At 36.9% G+C, this 16096-nt stretch overlaps 1 protein-coding gene across 7 annotated transcripts in view; it reads right to left on the bottom strand.

Annotated features, from left to right (window-relative positions):
• Nucleotides 1–16096, bottom strand: part of LOC127005791 (talin-2-like) — a 170707-nt gene that overhangs the window by 23797 nt on the left and 130814 nt on the right. For 6 of the 7 annotated variants that reach the window (XM_050874898.1, XM_050874897.1, XM_050874900.1 and 3 more), the window contains 10 exons: nt 15698–15873; nt 15114–15270; nt 13528–13722; nt 13216–13358; nt 11424–11547; nt 9410–9604; nt 8679–8837; nt 8072–8197; nt 1120–1236; nt 539–724 (listed from right to left, as the gene is read on the bottom strand). In XM_050874898.1, the coding sequence (XP_050730855.1) occupies nt 539–724; nt 1120–1236; nt 8072–8197; nt 8679–8837; nt 9410–9604; nt 11424–11547; nt 13216–13358; nt 13528–13722; nt 15114–15270; nt 15698–15873 (1578 nt within the window). Of the gene's footprint in view, nt 1–538; nt 725–1119; nt 1237–3761; nt 4540–8071; nt 8198–8678; nt 8838–9409; nt 9605–11423; nt 11548–13215; nt 13359–13527; nt 13723–15113; nt 15271–15697; nt 15874–16096 lie in introns of those variants that run through there. The other variant, XM_050874902.1, reaches the window with a different exon arrangement.

Here is a 16096-nt window from a genome sequence, read left to right as displayed (position 1 = left end):
GGTTTGATGGAGGGTGAGCGGGGCAGCAAGCAAACAATGGCTCCAGATTTGGTGGGTTGCTTACATAGCAAATATAGCTATATTTGAAATGGAAATTTAGGGGGTCATCTTTTAGACCTTTTACAATAGGTAGACAGATGGGCAGATACACAAATATTCTAAATAGGAAGGAAAGCTATTTTGTGCAAGACAGAAATGTAGATAAAGCCACGAGAGCACACTTTTGGGAAAGAAAGTAAGGCACTGGGTGTAGGATTTTCATGAAAGGATCCGTAATGGAAAGAAGTTATGGATTTGTGTTCAATGAGTAGGAAAGGCCAAGAGTGAGAGCAACGGGACTAAAGCTACTTCAGAACATCTGTGGAGTATGTAGGAGAAGTGATTGGGGATGAAGAGGCGTGGGATTAATGTAAGGCTAGTAGCTTATTTTATTTTATATAAGGAAATGTCTTTTACTTGGTAATTATAACTCATGATGATTTTGAAGTTTGTTTCATTTAAGAATTAAAACACTATTGTAATTGAGTGATTTAAATACCTTGCAGGTGGTGAGCATGTCAGAGATGGCTTTGCGGCCCATATTAGCAGCAACAATAACGTCTTCCTGCTTGAGACTGTTGCCAGCACCCACAGCCTTGGCAGTTGCCAGTGTGATGGGTTTAGTGCATCGGACCAAATCTTCTGGTGTGGCTTTAGTTTTGGGAGATTCATCAGAATCAAATGCCTGAAATCATAAATGGTATTTTCATTACTCATGATGATGCGTACAGCTATATTACCACTTGTTTAAAAGTTGCACCATAATATAATAACTTTCACAGCATACAATAACCCAAATTTAATATATGAATGGAGCTTATAAGGCAATCATTATTTAAGTTGCATCATGGAATATATATATATATATATATATATATATATATATATATATATATATATATATATATATATATATATATATATATATATATATATATATATATATATATATATATATATATATATATATAAATAAATAAATATATATCATGCTGTTTTAGGATTCTTTATAAATTTTCACGGCTTGATGAAAGATATATTTCCTTGTACTATTTTGACTGCAAGAGCATGCTACCTTACCCTTATTTCCTGAGCAATGGCCTCAATGGTGGCTTCCAGGGCTCTTGTTCCTCGAGTGTGTTCATCCTCCACAGCTTTCACAGTCTTCAGGAGGGATGTCACATTGGTCACCATCACCTGTTGATTCAGAATTGTTAGCAAGACCTCATTATGAACATTCTTGTACAAAAAACTGTATTACTCAAGGTAATTTACTGCAACATTCTTGGGTGACTCTTGTTCAATCCTTCCCACATTTTACGATGTCAATAATATATACTTACTATGGTGTGTTTCCCTCCAGTCCCAAGTAATAAATTCCAATGAAACCACTTATGTTTAACACAAATTTCTTTGGTACCTAGCTCATCTTTAATCAACAGCCTGCTTTATTTACTTTGTTTCAAACAATTACCCAAAAGCTTAGTCATGGAAAAAAATGCCCAACAATTACAAAAAGGACTGGGTTCCCTGTCAAAGAACCAAATGTCCACTGAGCATGCAAACCTGTGACATGAGATTAGTGATTCACAACCTCAGAGTCACTGTTAAAGTACCAAATCGGCAAGGAACTTGAATACCCACTGGCTGTGTATTTACCTAGTTGTAGTTTTACAGTGTGTGTGTGTGTGTGTGTATATATATATATACACACACACACAAAACAACAGATATATATATATATATATATATATATATATATATATATATATATATATATATATATATATATATATATATATATATATATATATATATATATATATATATATATATATTGGTTTCAACATGTTAATTCCTTCACAGTGATAGTTATTATCGAAGCAATTACAGTGGGGTACTCTACAAAGCCACTTATCTGTTTCAAAGGGCATAATGTTGTGCAGAACAACATTATATTAACTGAAGGTCCACCTCCCCTAAAAGTCCCTACCGAACTTGAAATGATGTAAATAAAATATAAAAATGCTGTTTTAAACACTTAATACTATTAACCTTAGTTTTAAATCAGTTGATAATTTAAGGACTAAGGTAAAGTAACCCTGCTCTACCTTAGACCAGATCAGTCTTATGATTTGTTAACACGAGTGCCTATTTACCAAGCAGGGCACGGTCTTGGTCTTGCCATTATTATTTTATGGTGATAGGTTACTATCCATTAGGTTTAGATGGGGTTATGTTAGTTTAAAAATGGTTTTCAACCAACTGAGCAGCTATGGGCTACCGTTTTTACTGATTTTGCTGATTTGCTTGGTAAATAACTACACCCCAAACAACAACTTATTTGTTATCATTTGCTGTTTTATATATTCATTACCCAAATTTTGTAGAAAGAATCATGCATTGGCAAATAATTCACAGAAGCATGATACATTTGGCCACCTGCAGTTAAATAAAAAAAACTGGCAAACGTTTTGTAACTGCAGGAGACGCAGCATCATTTGTTGCTATCTAATGCAGGTCTTTGAATAATTTGTTTTAGTTCAACTTTCTTCAGTGTATGAAAGGCCATATTTACTTCAATGATTCATATGTGATTTTAAGTGTTTTTAAGAAGTAAAAAGTTTGATGATGTCTTGAGACCAGAAACATGCCATCAGAACTTAATCATTGTTTATAACAATTAGTGCTGTGAGTGGCAAGAATAGCATGATGAACATGGATAATCACAAAAGAAATATGTGGCGTCTGGTTGAACAAAGAGGAAGATTGTGGACAATATGTTATGGTTACCAAGCCTTCTAAAAGTGGCACTGCTGTGTGGGTGTATGAAATGAGCATCAACTTGCATGGCAGGGTGGTTCAAACCTTGTGTGGATAGCATGAGAGCAGGGAGAGGGAGAATGAGAAAGAGAGAAGGCAAGAGAGAGCCACGGATGGCGGATGAATGGAGAGAGAGGGTGTCGGTGCACGGATTTCATAATATTCTACAAACTTGATTTTTGCCCTACAAGACTTCATACTACGAATTTGATGATGTACCATAATGACGTTATATGGTACCCCACTGTACTAAAAATGTATAAATGTACATAAAACCAAATACTTGGTCCTTTATTCTTTCTATATTGAATTTTATGTACTCCATTAGTAATAAAAAAGCTAAGAGCAAATAATTATCACCCTAACACATGGATAAAATGACATGACATGTGAGATTTTTGTTGGGCTGAAAGAAAATTTCACTAATGACTATATAGACATTTAGTTCACACATTAAAATGTTAAAATTTAACATGGGGCTAGAAGCATGTTTTCAATAAAAGTCTGAAAGTGAGTACATTAACACTGGATCACTAACATTAAATATCAGTAATGGATACAAGAATTAGAAAGTGATGTTAGCAGGGTGACACCATGCCATTAGTCTCCTACAACACAAGCCTCCAACACACAGGAGTATCTAACTAGGCGACAAACACGACTGACTGTTAGTGACAAGACCACTCTATAAAGGACCAGCTCACCTTCCTCTCACCATCAAGACCAGTGATATTTGCCAATCTCTTTGACTCATTGCATTTTCAGTCTTCATCATTTCATATTTTCTCTGAACTGAGATGAATGTATTGTATAGTTTTGTTTATAAATGTGCTTCTTTTGGCATGACCGCATCTGGTTGTGTTCTTTGTGTGAAAGTAGTACAGGAATTATACCAGGAATACTGTATGTACATTTATTTTAATCACATGCATTTGATAAAACAGGATAAAAATATGTAAATACTGACATTGAAACATGAGAGAATAAGCTCATCTTTGACCACTTAAAAAGGAAAACATTGTTCTCTGGAACTGTGCACAAAGAAAAATCAAGGGAACAAATCTACAAGACCCAACTTTAAAATGGAACCTGTCTTGTAATACTGAAAAGTTGCAATATGAAACCTAAGGACTTGATGTAAATTGCAAATGAAGGAATTGCTTTTGATGGGATATATGAAAAATTCTACAATCTATTTTCATCAAACAGTTACCAAATTGATATCCAAATGGACAAATATAACTTAGTATGTACATGTGGGATGATATAAACAAGCATGATTTGTGCAAATTTGTCAGTCCAATGTAATGGCAATAGTTAAGTACTGCTTTTCTTGCTCATAGCATAATTTCCAGTAACTATGTCATAATTTCTCTACAAAGATTGGGACCAAAAATATTGACAGTACCGTCTAACAGCTTTGAAAGAGAAGCATTTTTAATCTGCCTTGGTCAAAGAGGGATGCCATCACATAGCCAAAATGGAACATATTCCATTTTTGATAAAATGAAATACCTCTCTATATTTTGCAATTTTCTGCTAGACTGACTCTATTAAAATATCACTGGTCAGGTGACGGTTATCGGGGATGTGTTCAACGGAGAGCAGACGAATTAACTCCTCCTCTTGGTCTGACATGAGCCACTCCCGGTCTGACTCATAGTAGTCGGACCAACCCTGCTTGGCAGAGAACCCAGATTTGTGCTTAGCCTCAACATTTAGAAAGCTAGTGCTTTTTACAGAATAAGATAATATATTTCTGGGACAGCTATTGCTCCTAGGGCTAGAATTGACAATCTGTGATACTCAAAGACACCCTCAGCTCACTAAACACTATAACAAAATGATGCCTTTGAGAAGACAACTCCATCTTCCTGGGACTTGGTGGACTTCAAATCATAATCAAAACTTTAATCTTGGTTCTCTGCCTTACTAATGAAGTTCTGTTAGAGTTTTAAATATAATACCAATATGAGAAAGCAAAGAGGCCACATTTTGGCATACACAAGCCACAGCCTAGAGAAAGTCCACCCTCCCAGGTAGCATGCAGTGTCACTGATAGTTATGCATTTTAGTCACTCTTAGTTGATTAGATACTTGGAGGGTTTCATAAAATTAAGAGAATTGAGTTTTCATAAAGAAATCATAACTTTGAAATGTATTTCTGATAGCTGATCAAATATATGTATGATACCAGGAAAATTATGAAACTTTAAAAATTTCATTCATATAAAGGTAAGTCTTTATTTTCCCAAAGAAAGAGTACCATATACCATTCAAACTCTATTTATAGTCAAGCCATCTGGGATTTCTTTTCCCATCAGACTTTGGTAAGCATGATTTCATAAAGATTAGCATTAAAAGTTTGCTTCAGATGACCAATATGTTAATCGAGAACATCTATTAATAAATAAATTGCATTTAAATCCTAACAGCTTGCCCTCTATCTATCTTCTTTCTTCCATGAAGTTACCTGCTTATATCATTTTAGCAAATTAACTTGTTTTCCCTGTGATTTTGCTTTATCCTTCCTTCCCAGGCTTAAAGGAATCCAATTATGTAAATGCCCATTTCCTTTATTTCTTACTGCACTAAGTCAAAAAACAAAAATATGATGGGGGAGAAATATAATAAAAATCCAAATAATGAATTTTTTTGAAAACCTGAACCAGAGAAGCATAGATTCTGCAGGATTGACAGCCTAACTAATAAACAATATTTCACTTGAAGATATACTAAAACCAGCATGTAAGGTCTGTCACCTCAAAAAATTGATTTAATTAAACTCCACTGTGACCTCTTTCTGATCAAAGCAAAACATACAACTCATTTTTCATTCATACATATTCACTGTTTGTCAAATGAAGGCTGGAGCATAAGGAAGAAATTTACCAAAGTGTCTACTAAAATCATTATATTGAAGTAGAAAACAATCTACAGTACCCTCTCGAGTTTCGAGCTCGCTTCGTTCCGAAGGTATAGTGCTAAACTCGAGGATCGCGAAACTCGAGGTATTGAAAACACTGAAAAACCCTTATCTGTTCCGACCCATGGATTTTTTTTTTTTAATTTTACATGTGGGCCTGAAGGTCGGCCCCGAGCCCGTCATGGCGCAGGCAAATGTTTATAGTGGCGCCATTAAAATTGGTTCATGCTGCCCCCCGGAGCTCACTTTTTTTCCTCCTTTACTCCCTTGTTATCTCAAAATGCGTACCTTGGTAAAAGGAAGAAAACAGGAAGAGAGAACGGGTCGTTTTAAAGCCACAGATGAAGTCTTACGATTGGCTGAGCTCTGAAAATATGCTTGTGATTCACTAGGAGTCCGATGACGTCATCGCCGGGGCTCACCCAGTCAGCGGCCTTGCTGGCTTAAGGCAGTGTCACACTGGCCATTTTCCTCTAACCGGTGTGGCTACTGGCAACGCCCGTGCGCCGTATGCAAAAGTATTAATTTGAAACTCGGAAATAACTGAAATTGACAGTATGTGTCATTGTTGCCTGCATATTACTGATACTGACAACTGTTCCCTACATGTTGGGTACATACTGAAAAACACTTATCCACAAAACTGGGTCCACCATGTGACAGCAAGTTGCCAGACCACACCATGATGCACACCTCAGACTCGTGCGCCGTGGCAATAGTTAAGTGCTTTTAACCCGTGGGCTTCGGCTATGGGAAGGCCGAGAAGTGGCTGAGAAACGACAAAATTACACTGCATTTTGAGACTAAGAAAAGAGCATGTACCATACATCAGAGTATTCCTCTCATAACCGTAAGGACATTAAAAATATTTACATTTACTCAAACTCCATTCTTTTTGGGTGGTGTTTGTTACAAAATAAACAGTCTTGTGATGCTTGGCATCTAGCCGAGAGTCGCTTGTTGTCTACTATAGAAAATTTGACAAGTGATTACAGTATGGATAGCTAATTCAGTATGCCATGACCTTACAGTGCCACCTATGACAAAAAAAAGCCCACCTCAAGATAACTCATCCACCACAATGACCCAGGGCATGCATGGTGGGTTGCACTGTGCCACCACCACCTACAATTAGCTCGAATTAGGTGTTTTATGGTGAGCCCTTTTAAGGGTCCACCGTGCCACAGCCACGACTCATGAAAGCCCTGAAAAGGGTCTCCCGATGTTCTTGGGTTAATGACTGCATAGCAAACTTTTGGCAAGGTCCATGTCAGTATCATATAATGTATGTAAATCTTTTCATACTGTTGTGTGTGTAATGCCCTAATGTGGAAGGAGGGTGGGCTTTTGGCAGAAGAGGGAATGTAATAACTCGCAGTGGTCAAGTCCAAAACTGGCATGCAAGATTGTCACCTCAAGAAGCTCATTTCATTAAATTCACCACAGTGACTCCTATTTGTTTCAAAGCAAAATCACAATGATTTTTTTTATTATTCACTGCTTGATGGAGAGGGGCTTGGGAATTAAAGACTGCCAGAAATACTTGTTTAGCTCAAGATTATCAACTAAGGACCTCTAGAAGTGAAACTATTGTGCTATGGATTCAGTTACTAGGCTGTGCATGTAATGTAATACAACAAGGTATAAAATATGACTTGTATAAAGCAGCAGATATATGATTTTGATGTGAAAACCACAAAACCTTGATATTTCAACATAATAAAAGTTAATTGTTTACTGCAGCCACCTGATGAATTAGAGATACTTTATTTAATGTTACACACAGAAGAAACACATTTCTGCCCAATGGAATTTGTGATTTTTCTCCAGCATCCCCAAAAGGTACACTAATATCTATCATTTACAGAACCTGTGTCATGACAGGTTCTGTTGTGCATATACTTTAAATCAAGATACCTGAATGGGAGCAAAATACTGCTGAGAGTAATGGTAAGCGAAACATATACCAGTGTTTGACTTTTTGATAACTTGACTCTCCTTATTATTTTTTTTGCTGAAGCACACCCTCTAGGAGTTGGGTTAGGTAAGGATAATGCAACTTACATTACTTTTATGTATGAAAATTCATTAGTTAGTTTAAATGCAATGATGCAACCTGACTGTATGTTTTAGTATGTTGATCTCGCATTAGAATTTCAAGAATATTTGAATAAAACTATTTAGACTGCATACCAAGACCCTCCTTTAAATGTTTTCATTTCTCATTACATGCCTCTCTCATCCACCTGACCTAACAGACTTAGTCACACAAGAAGTGCTTACCTTTGCTGATTCCTTGAGAGTGGTCATGGCTGGGTCATTGAGAGACTTGCCGGAAGCTGCCTTTGTGGCATGGATCAAGTCTCCCAGTGCCATGGCAACATCTTTGACAGCATTCAGTAACATGACCTGGCAAGGCAAAATGGTTGTAAGATTTTATTGTAAACTCATGGTCAAGTGATTTGTAAAGAAATATTGAAAGTCTAATAGCTGCTTTTATTTCTGGGCTTTGAGTGAAAATAGAGGATACAAATCCTGATCACTATTATCTCCTTCCTGGTGCTGATTCTAAACTGGTCATCTGACATAGGCTCAGTTGTAGACTGATCTACTTTCCTACTTTAATCCTGCCTCACAAAAAGAAAATGTAAAAATAAAAGTTTGAAAATAAATTTCTTTGATTTCTGAAGAATAAACAGTTCTATTTTTCTTAATTAAGTGTGTAAGAAAACAGAAGAAAGACTGTATGATTCAGTTATTGAGATAAAAGTCAATCCTTGATTACTTTTTTCTCCTCAGTTGCTAAGCCTCAATTTGTGTCAAAAGAAATTTGACTTGCCAGCAGATTTTTTTTTTTTAAATGATCCTTGAAATTTAATTTCAAACTCACCTGTGGTTCAGGGTTGTTGGCTCCCAGTGAAGATGCTCCACTCTTCACTATGTCTGATAACTGAACAATGGTTGTTACAGCATTCTGAGCAGCAACTGCCAATTGTTCCTGTGATGATGCTGCACCAGCTACTAGAGTCTTTGTATCTTCAACAAGAGCCTGAAAATCATATGCACAAAGTGGAGTCCACATTACTTTTAAAATCTACAATTTAATTCATAAATATATAAAACAAATAATTAGAATAGAATGAAAAAAAAAAAAAATATATATATATATATATATATATATATATATATATATATATATATATATATATATATATATATATATATATATATATATATATATATATATATATATATATATATATATATATATATATATATATATATATATATATATATATATATATATATAAACAGGATCATAGAAATATGAGCTAATCATAATAAAATACATGAAATGATGCATCAAATAATTCTAATTTTCAATTCTAGTAGTGATACAAAATAGACAGCTTTTGCTTTCTATAAAGCATGTCCCTGTACTTGATAAAGCATTAGAAGTTTCTTCAAAATAAAACACTTTCGTGTAGAAATTTGTGAAATCCTGTTTAACATAAACATTGTTGAAAAAGATAATTATCTTAAAATAATATAATGGTTTATCTAAAACATTCTAAGGAATGTTTCAAATATAGCTTTTTATACTTAGTAAGAATTAGATACCTTGGCAGTTTTAAGAATATATTCACGATGGTCAGAGAAGTTTTCTCCCTCTTTTTCAGAGTTGAGTGTCCCTGCAGTAGCAAACATAATGGTGGTATCAAGGTCACCAATGATGCCAGAAACTGTGGATGCAGCATTGATGCAAGCTTGTGTGCCTCTTGAGCCTGCTTGGAGGGCAGCAAGAACATGTGAGGCCTGAAAGAAGCATAATTATAAGCATGTAAACTATTTTAGGTGACTTTTGATGTAATCATAATTTTTGACAAAGTGGGATGTTCTAAGGATATATGGTGTGGGAGGGTGTTTGCTGGAGGGTGAGTTGAGTGAGAGTTTTGGTGTTAGTGTGGGTGTGAGACAGGGGTGTGTGATGTCACCATGGCTTTTTAATGTGTACATGGATGGTTGTATGAGAGAAATGAAAGCCAGAGTGGGGTAGCTTGGTCCAAGGCTGAAAGTGAGAGGTATGGAGGAGTTATTGGTTGTGGGCCTGTTTGCAGAGGATACAGGGTTGGTTATACAATCACTCGTTTTCATTGGCTAGCCAGCGAATGAAACCCTTCTGCGCACAATCGGGTCTTACAGTCACTCTCGACAGCTGCTTTTCGGTCATTCGCTAACGAAAAATCGGCATTTTGGTAAGGAGATTTTGGGGAGCTGTTGAGGTGACGAAAATGAGATTTGTAACCAATAAATCCAAAGTAAATGAGTAAATCTGCAATGATATGACATACCTAGCATGCAGAAAGAATATATAACTCAAATAATTAATCAAAACACCTCTATTTTTGTTGTACAAGCGTTTTACTGGGCAGCGTATCGTACACCGCCAACACAAGTCTGTCGTCTCAGCCAACGCAATGGATATTTTCGGTAAGTATATTTAGTTCCTAACAATACTAATACTTTTTTCATGTCTCTCCCACAGGATGTGGAATTCTTCTGACTCTTAAGATGCTTGTCACAGTGAAATACCTGGCCACAAGCATTTTCCTCTTCATCATAGCTGATTGCATATAAATTGTAGGCATCAGGGAGTAGGGATATTGAAGTTGTCAACTGATACATCTGGTACCCTTCCTACATATAATTTCCTCTATCAGAGGAAGCACACCATGTGTCCGAAAAGGTTTATGATGCTGCTGGTATGGCAGGAATTACAGAGAGTTTCAGGGTCGAGGTTGGACTACAACTAGGATCAGCCTGCTCATTCTCAGTAGAGATGTACAGGCTGACGGAAGAGGTCAGGCAGCAGTCTCCGTGGACCATGATATTTGTGGATGACATTGTGATATGTAGTGAAGGCAGGGAAGAAACTGAAAATGAACTAGAGGTGGAGGTATGCACTGGAGAAGAGGGATGAAAATCATCAGCAGCAAGAGTGAGTATATGTGAGTGAGCCTTATGGAGATGGTACAGTGAGTGGAGTTGGCAAAGGTAGAAAGTTTTGTTTAGTCGGCGCAACATCTGTGGTCATATTCCGGAGAGAGACAGAAGGGGAAGGAAATATAGGAGAAGGGAACAGATCCCAGAAGACGGGACACAAACCCCGATTAATACCTGGTACCCATTCACTGCTGGGTGGACAGGAACGTAGGGTATCGGAAAAGCCGCCCAAATTTTTCCACTCCGCCCGGGAATCGAACCAGGGCTCTCTCGGTTGTGAGCCGAGTGTGCTAACCACTGCACCACAAAGCCCCTAGTTGGCAAAGGTAGATAAGTTCAAATCCTAGGGCTTAACAGTCCAGAGCAATGGAATGTGTGCTACAGAAGAGAAGAAAAGAGTACCATACAGGCCAGATGGAATGGATGGAGGATGGTGACAAGATCATCCACTATTTCTGCTCCAGAGAGTTGGAAGTAGCAGAATTGAATGTGCTGAGAGGGTGTACCAGAACAGGGAGAGAGAGAGAGATTTCTGCCACGGCAACCCCCTGGAGGGAAATTCCCACAAGGGAGCAAGGTGTCGGGGATATAGATAGATAGATAGATAGATAGATAGATAGTAAAAAAATACCTTTTCTTTTACATGACGAGCAGACTCGGACAAGTCTCGCTGGCAGAAAGTATCCCGTGGAGCAGCCTGGCAGGCCCCTCCTGCCTTCACTATGTCAATACAAACTTGACCAAGTTCATGGACGCTGAAAATAAATAATCAGTAGTAGTGTCTGCTATGTTAGTAATGATAACAACTCATGATTAAAATAACAAATGGAAAATAATTACTTGCCACATAAGGTTTTCATATGATTAGGTGAATGAAGAATTTCTAGCATAATATTATCCCAGAGGAAGACACAAGTCTACAAGTCAAGTACAGAACAAAGGTCTTTTCCAACATTCTCCCCCTCACTCTGTCTGATGTTAATGTATTCCGTACTTCTCATGTAAATACTTTGATTTCATCACTCCAGCTGGTCCTCTGCCTGTCCTGACTTCTACAACATCTGGGCTACACTCTATTACTTTGGTTGTCCATTTGTTAGTAGTTCTGCGCATGATATGACCTAATAAGTCCATTTCTTATTCTGAATAGTCATTAAAATATCTCCTACTATTGTCTGTTCACTAATCAATGATGTTCACTTCCAATCACTCCATTCAACATCTTTTTTTTTGCCATTCCTCTTTGTGCTCTTCTCCACTTTATCTAAATATTTAGTAATACATCAAGTTTTTGAACCATATGAAAGGACTGGTAGGACAAAATCTTTCTCTTCAGGGAGAGTGTCGAATGGCCCTTCACAATATTATATACTTTTTATCAAAAGTGCTCCATCCCATTCCAATTTTCTTTCTGCTTTATTTTTTGTGAACTAGTTTTATACTAATTGTTTGTCCTAGACATGTGTATTTTTTAACTTTCATGTGTTTTGTTCCCAATCATTGTTTGTTGTCCTACCAACTGATTATCAAACATTACCATTATTTTCTTCATATTCATTTTCAGGCCAACTTTCAGACTCATTGAGGAGTTCTTTGATCATTCTTAGTAAGTTCTTAGAATCACTTAGTAAGACTATATCAACTGCAAATCTAAGTTATTAAAGGTGTTCACAGACTACCTTGATATCTATGTTACCCCTCTCTAATTTCAATCACCTTGCCTGATGGGAAGGCCTGGCATGATTCTCCACTGGCCTGGTCATTGGTGACTTCAAGTTATATTCATACTGTCACATTATCCCTGAAACATGGACGAAGGAGCAAATGCCTGGTAGCAGATGAGAAAGGGTAACAGATGAGATAGAGCCTGTGGAAAGTGAAGGGCAATGTGAGGGAAAGATTGGAAATTTCAGTGTTTTAAGAACAGCAAAGTCTACATGTTGGAGTTTGGCAAATATAATAATAAAGATGTTTCAGAATGGGATGGAGAAAGTAATGGAAGCATGTATGAGAGGTTTGGTATGGGTGTGACAGTGAAGGGAGTGGTTTATGGAGTGGATGAATGGGTGAAGCAAGGTACGGTGAGATGGTTTGGACACGTGATGAGAATGAATTTGTGGAGTGTGTGTATGAGGGAAGGATTGAGGGAGGAGATGTGAAATGGATCAACAGAGTGAGTGAGTATTGGAGCAAGGGAGTTGGAAATACAAGGATTGAGTGTGCTAGGAGAGAGTGCCAGAACAGGAAGAGATAGAGTTAGGATATGCATGCTGTAATTGCTGTGTGAGTGTGTGTATGTGCATTGTTGCCATAGCTAGCCTCTCCTTACTTTCTGTGGAAATTAGTGTGAGATAAAAGCTACAAGGATTGAAACAAATGTTCTATCAAGCATACAGCAATTTATAAGACCAAAAATGTCACACCTTGAACGTAGTCTGTTTGCCACTTCTACGTTAGTTGACTGCCGAATGGCTCCAGCAGAGTCTGAGGCCAGTGCACTGAACTGGTGGGAAAGATTGGCTCCCAGGCTGCCCAGCTGGGAGGCGTCCGTCACGGATTTGGCAACCTGAATAAACAGAAAAAGATACTTGTAAGACTCCCTAAGATGTAATAAAACTCAAGGAAAGACTAACACCCCATTTTCATTCATAATATTTTTTTTCTTTAAATAAAATGCTCTAAAAACTATATTGAGAGGAAGTTTTTGTAAAATTGCCAACATGCAAGATACATACCATTTCCTGTGCCAGTCTAGCAATTTCCTTAGCAGCAGTCACCATGCGTGTTTGGTAGTCCACGAAGGTGTCACCCTCCTCCATTTGGGCTCCATAGATGTCATCAATTTGGTGCATGGATGTGGTAATTGAATCAACAAGACCAGAAACTACTCCAGCCTCGGTAGCAATGGTCTCCACAGTTGATAGCAGTTCCTGATCACAAAAAATAATGTATTGACATTTGAAATGAATATACTAAATTAAAGGATAAAAAGGGAAAATAATAACATTTGCATTTACCATCTCTGAATGTCCAGTATTCCCATATTCTTTGACCATCTTAACAAGAATTCAATAATGATTAGCCCATCAAATTGAAAACACTATATAAATAATGTGCTTTCAAACACCCTTCACTGCTTTCTACCTTCACAGGGATGCATTTCAATGCAGCTTTTGGGATGAGACAATGGACTAAAAAAACCTGCAGAGGGGTTTCATATTTCAGGTTCACTTTGGTGGTTAGACTCTTTTTGTTTAGTATTTGAGTATAAACTGTGAATCCTTATCTTACATGTCTTTTCCTACAAATAGGCAGTGGTGGGCACTGCTAACCAAAAAGTTAGCTTGCTAACTGGTAGTCCACTAACTAAAAAGTTAGCTCCGCTTACGCTGAACTACTAAACTGATTAAGAAATAAGTGGAAGCTAACGCTAACCGCTAACTTTTTTATGCATTTTTTACTTTTTTCCATAATTGACACTTATTTTTATTATTTTAAGTTTATTTCTTATCAGGTGGAAAATATCAAATTCTTGTTATGAAATCCCGAGTTCAAAGAATTAGAAATGGAAGATGCATTACTCTAAAATACCAAAAAGTTTCCCTAATAATTGTCCAATTACCCAACTTTGAGGTGTAATTTACCCAAAAGTGGAAGCCCTGGAATTATTGCGCCATGTGGCTCAACTGGTGCTGTGTCTGCTCACAACAGACAAGAACAAACCTGTATGAATTTTTTAGTGGACTTAAAGTTAGCAGAGGAGGAACTACATTTAACGGAAGCTAATTGCTCCACTAACTGTTTCCAAAGTTAGCGAAAATGCTAATCAGATAAAGAAAAAGTTAGCTTCGCTAAATAGCAGTTAGCAGATTAGCCAAACTGTGCCCACCACTGCAAATAGGCTACTGTCAAAGTGAATGAAATGGAAAAAAATTCAAATGACTCGGAAGGAAAAAATTGTGTTTCTCCCAATGATGAAATCCGGGGTTTACAAGATGGAGCCATAAGTTAAGGAGTTTCAACCATACTTTATGGCCAAATGGGCTCATAGATCAAAGTGCATGTAGCAGGCGTGTTGGGAGTCTGGGGCTCAAGCCTAGCCATTATTGTTAACTAAAGGTATGAAGGACTTATTAGAGTGATTCTTAATATTAGTGGGGTGGGAGTTTTGTTAGGGGAGTCACATCATTCAGAAGAATCAAAATTATGAAACTTTACAAAAAATTACAATTTTCTTTGGTAAAACATATTTCTAATCTCATGTGGAGAAACATTTCCTAATATACGAAGGTACATAATAACAGATATTTGGATTTCTTACTTGTAAGGTTTCCTTCATTGTGTCTGCAGCATCGTCAACATCAGGATGAACATGGGTTGCCTTGGGGTTGCCACCTGCTTCTTTGGCAGCATAGACCAGCTGGAGTGCACACTCAGCCACAGTTTTTGTTTGATCCAAAATGCACATCTGTTGCTTACTGAAATTGAAAAGTCATAATTAGTGACTACAATCTCAGTATTAGCAAAGTCACAAAGGCAATATATAATCAAAACACTTTGTATAATATGAAACACTGCATTACATGGTATTGTCCCACTGAATTTTAAAGTGCCTACGGCACTGGTCCGCAGAATTTTTTTCACTTGCTCGACTGGTCCATGGCTTTGAAAAGGTTGGGAACACTGCTCTAGGACACCACGCTCACACGCTGACCACTCAGTCACCGGCTCCCTAATACTAACTATACCTTCACCCACAATCAGTTACATACATACTTTTCTAGATGGGTTAAATACTGGGTCAAATACGTCATACTATTCTCACCTACACAATAATTCTAAAACCATTAGCTTGTTAAATTTCTGATCTGTTACTGGTATCACTAATGTTCAATAAACACCCACCTGTTAAGCATGTTTGATGCTGAGCCAATGGCAGCATTCACCATGGGATCAAAGTAGCTTGACATCTGAGTGATTGAATGGCCAAGATTTTCTGCTTCACTTTTAGCTGCAGTTCGCACTTTATCAATATTGTTCTGGAGAGCAATTCCAGCATTTTCAACTTGTTCATTGTATCCCTGAAATGTATGAAACAAAAGTTAAGTAACATTAAAAGTATTAATAATCATAATCATAATCATAATAATAATAATAATAATAATAATAATAATAATAATAACTGAAAAATATATTACCAATTTCTTGAAAGTGCCAATTCTTCTAAATTAATTAGTGCAAAAAAAAAGTACCCATTCACTACAATTCATATACACCAAATATTAATCCATTCAATAACAGTGA

Source organism: Eriocheir sinensis, chromosome 31, assembly GCF_024679095.1.
Source record: "Eriocheir sinensis breed Jianghai 21 chromosome 31, ASM2467909v1, whole genome shotgun sequence".
In the NCBI taxonomy this organism is placed as follows: Eukaryota; Metazoa; Arthropoda; class Malacostraca; order Decapoda; family Varunidae; genus Eriocheir; species Eriocheir sinensis.
This window is presented reverse-complemented; position numbering and strand designations above follow the sequence as displayed.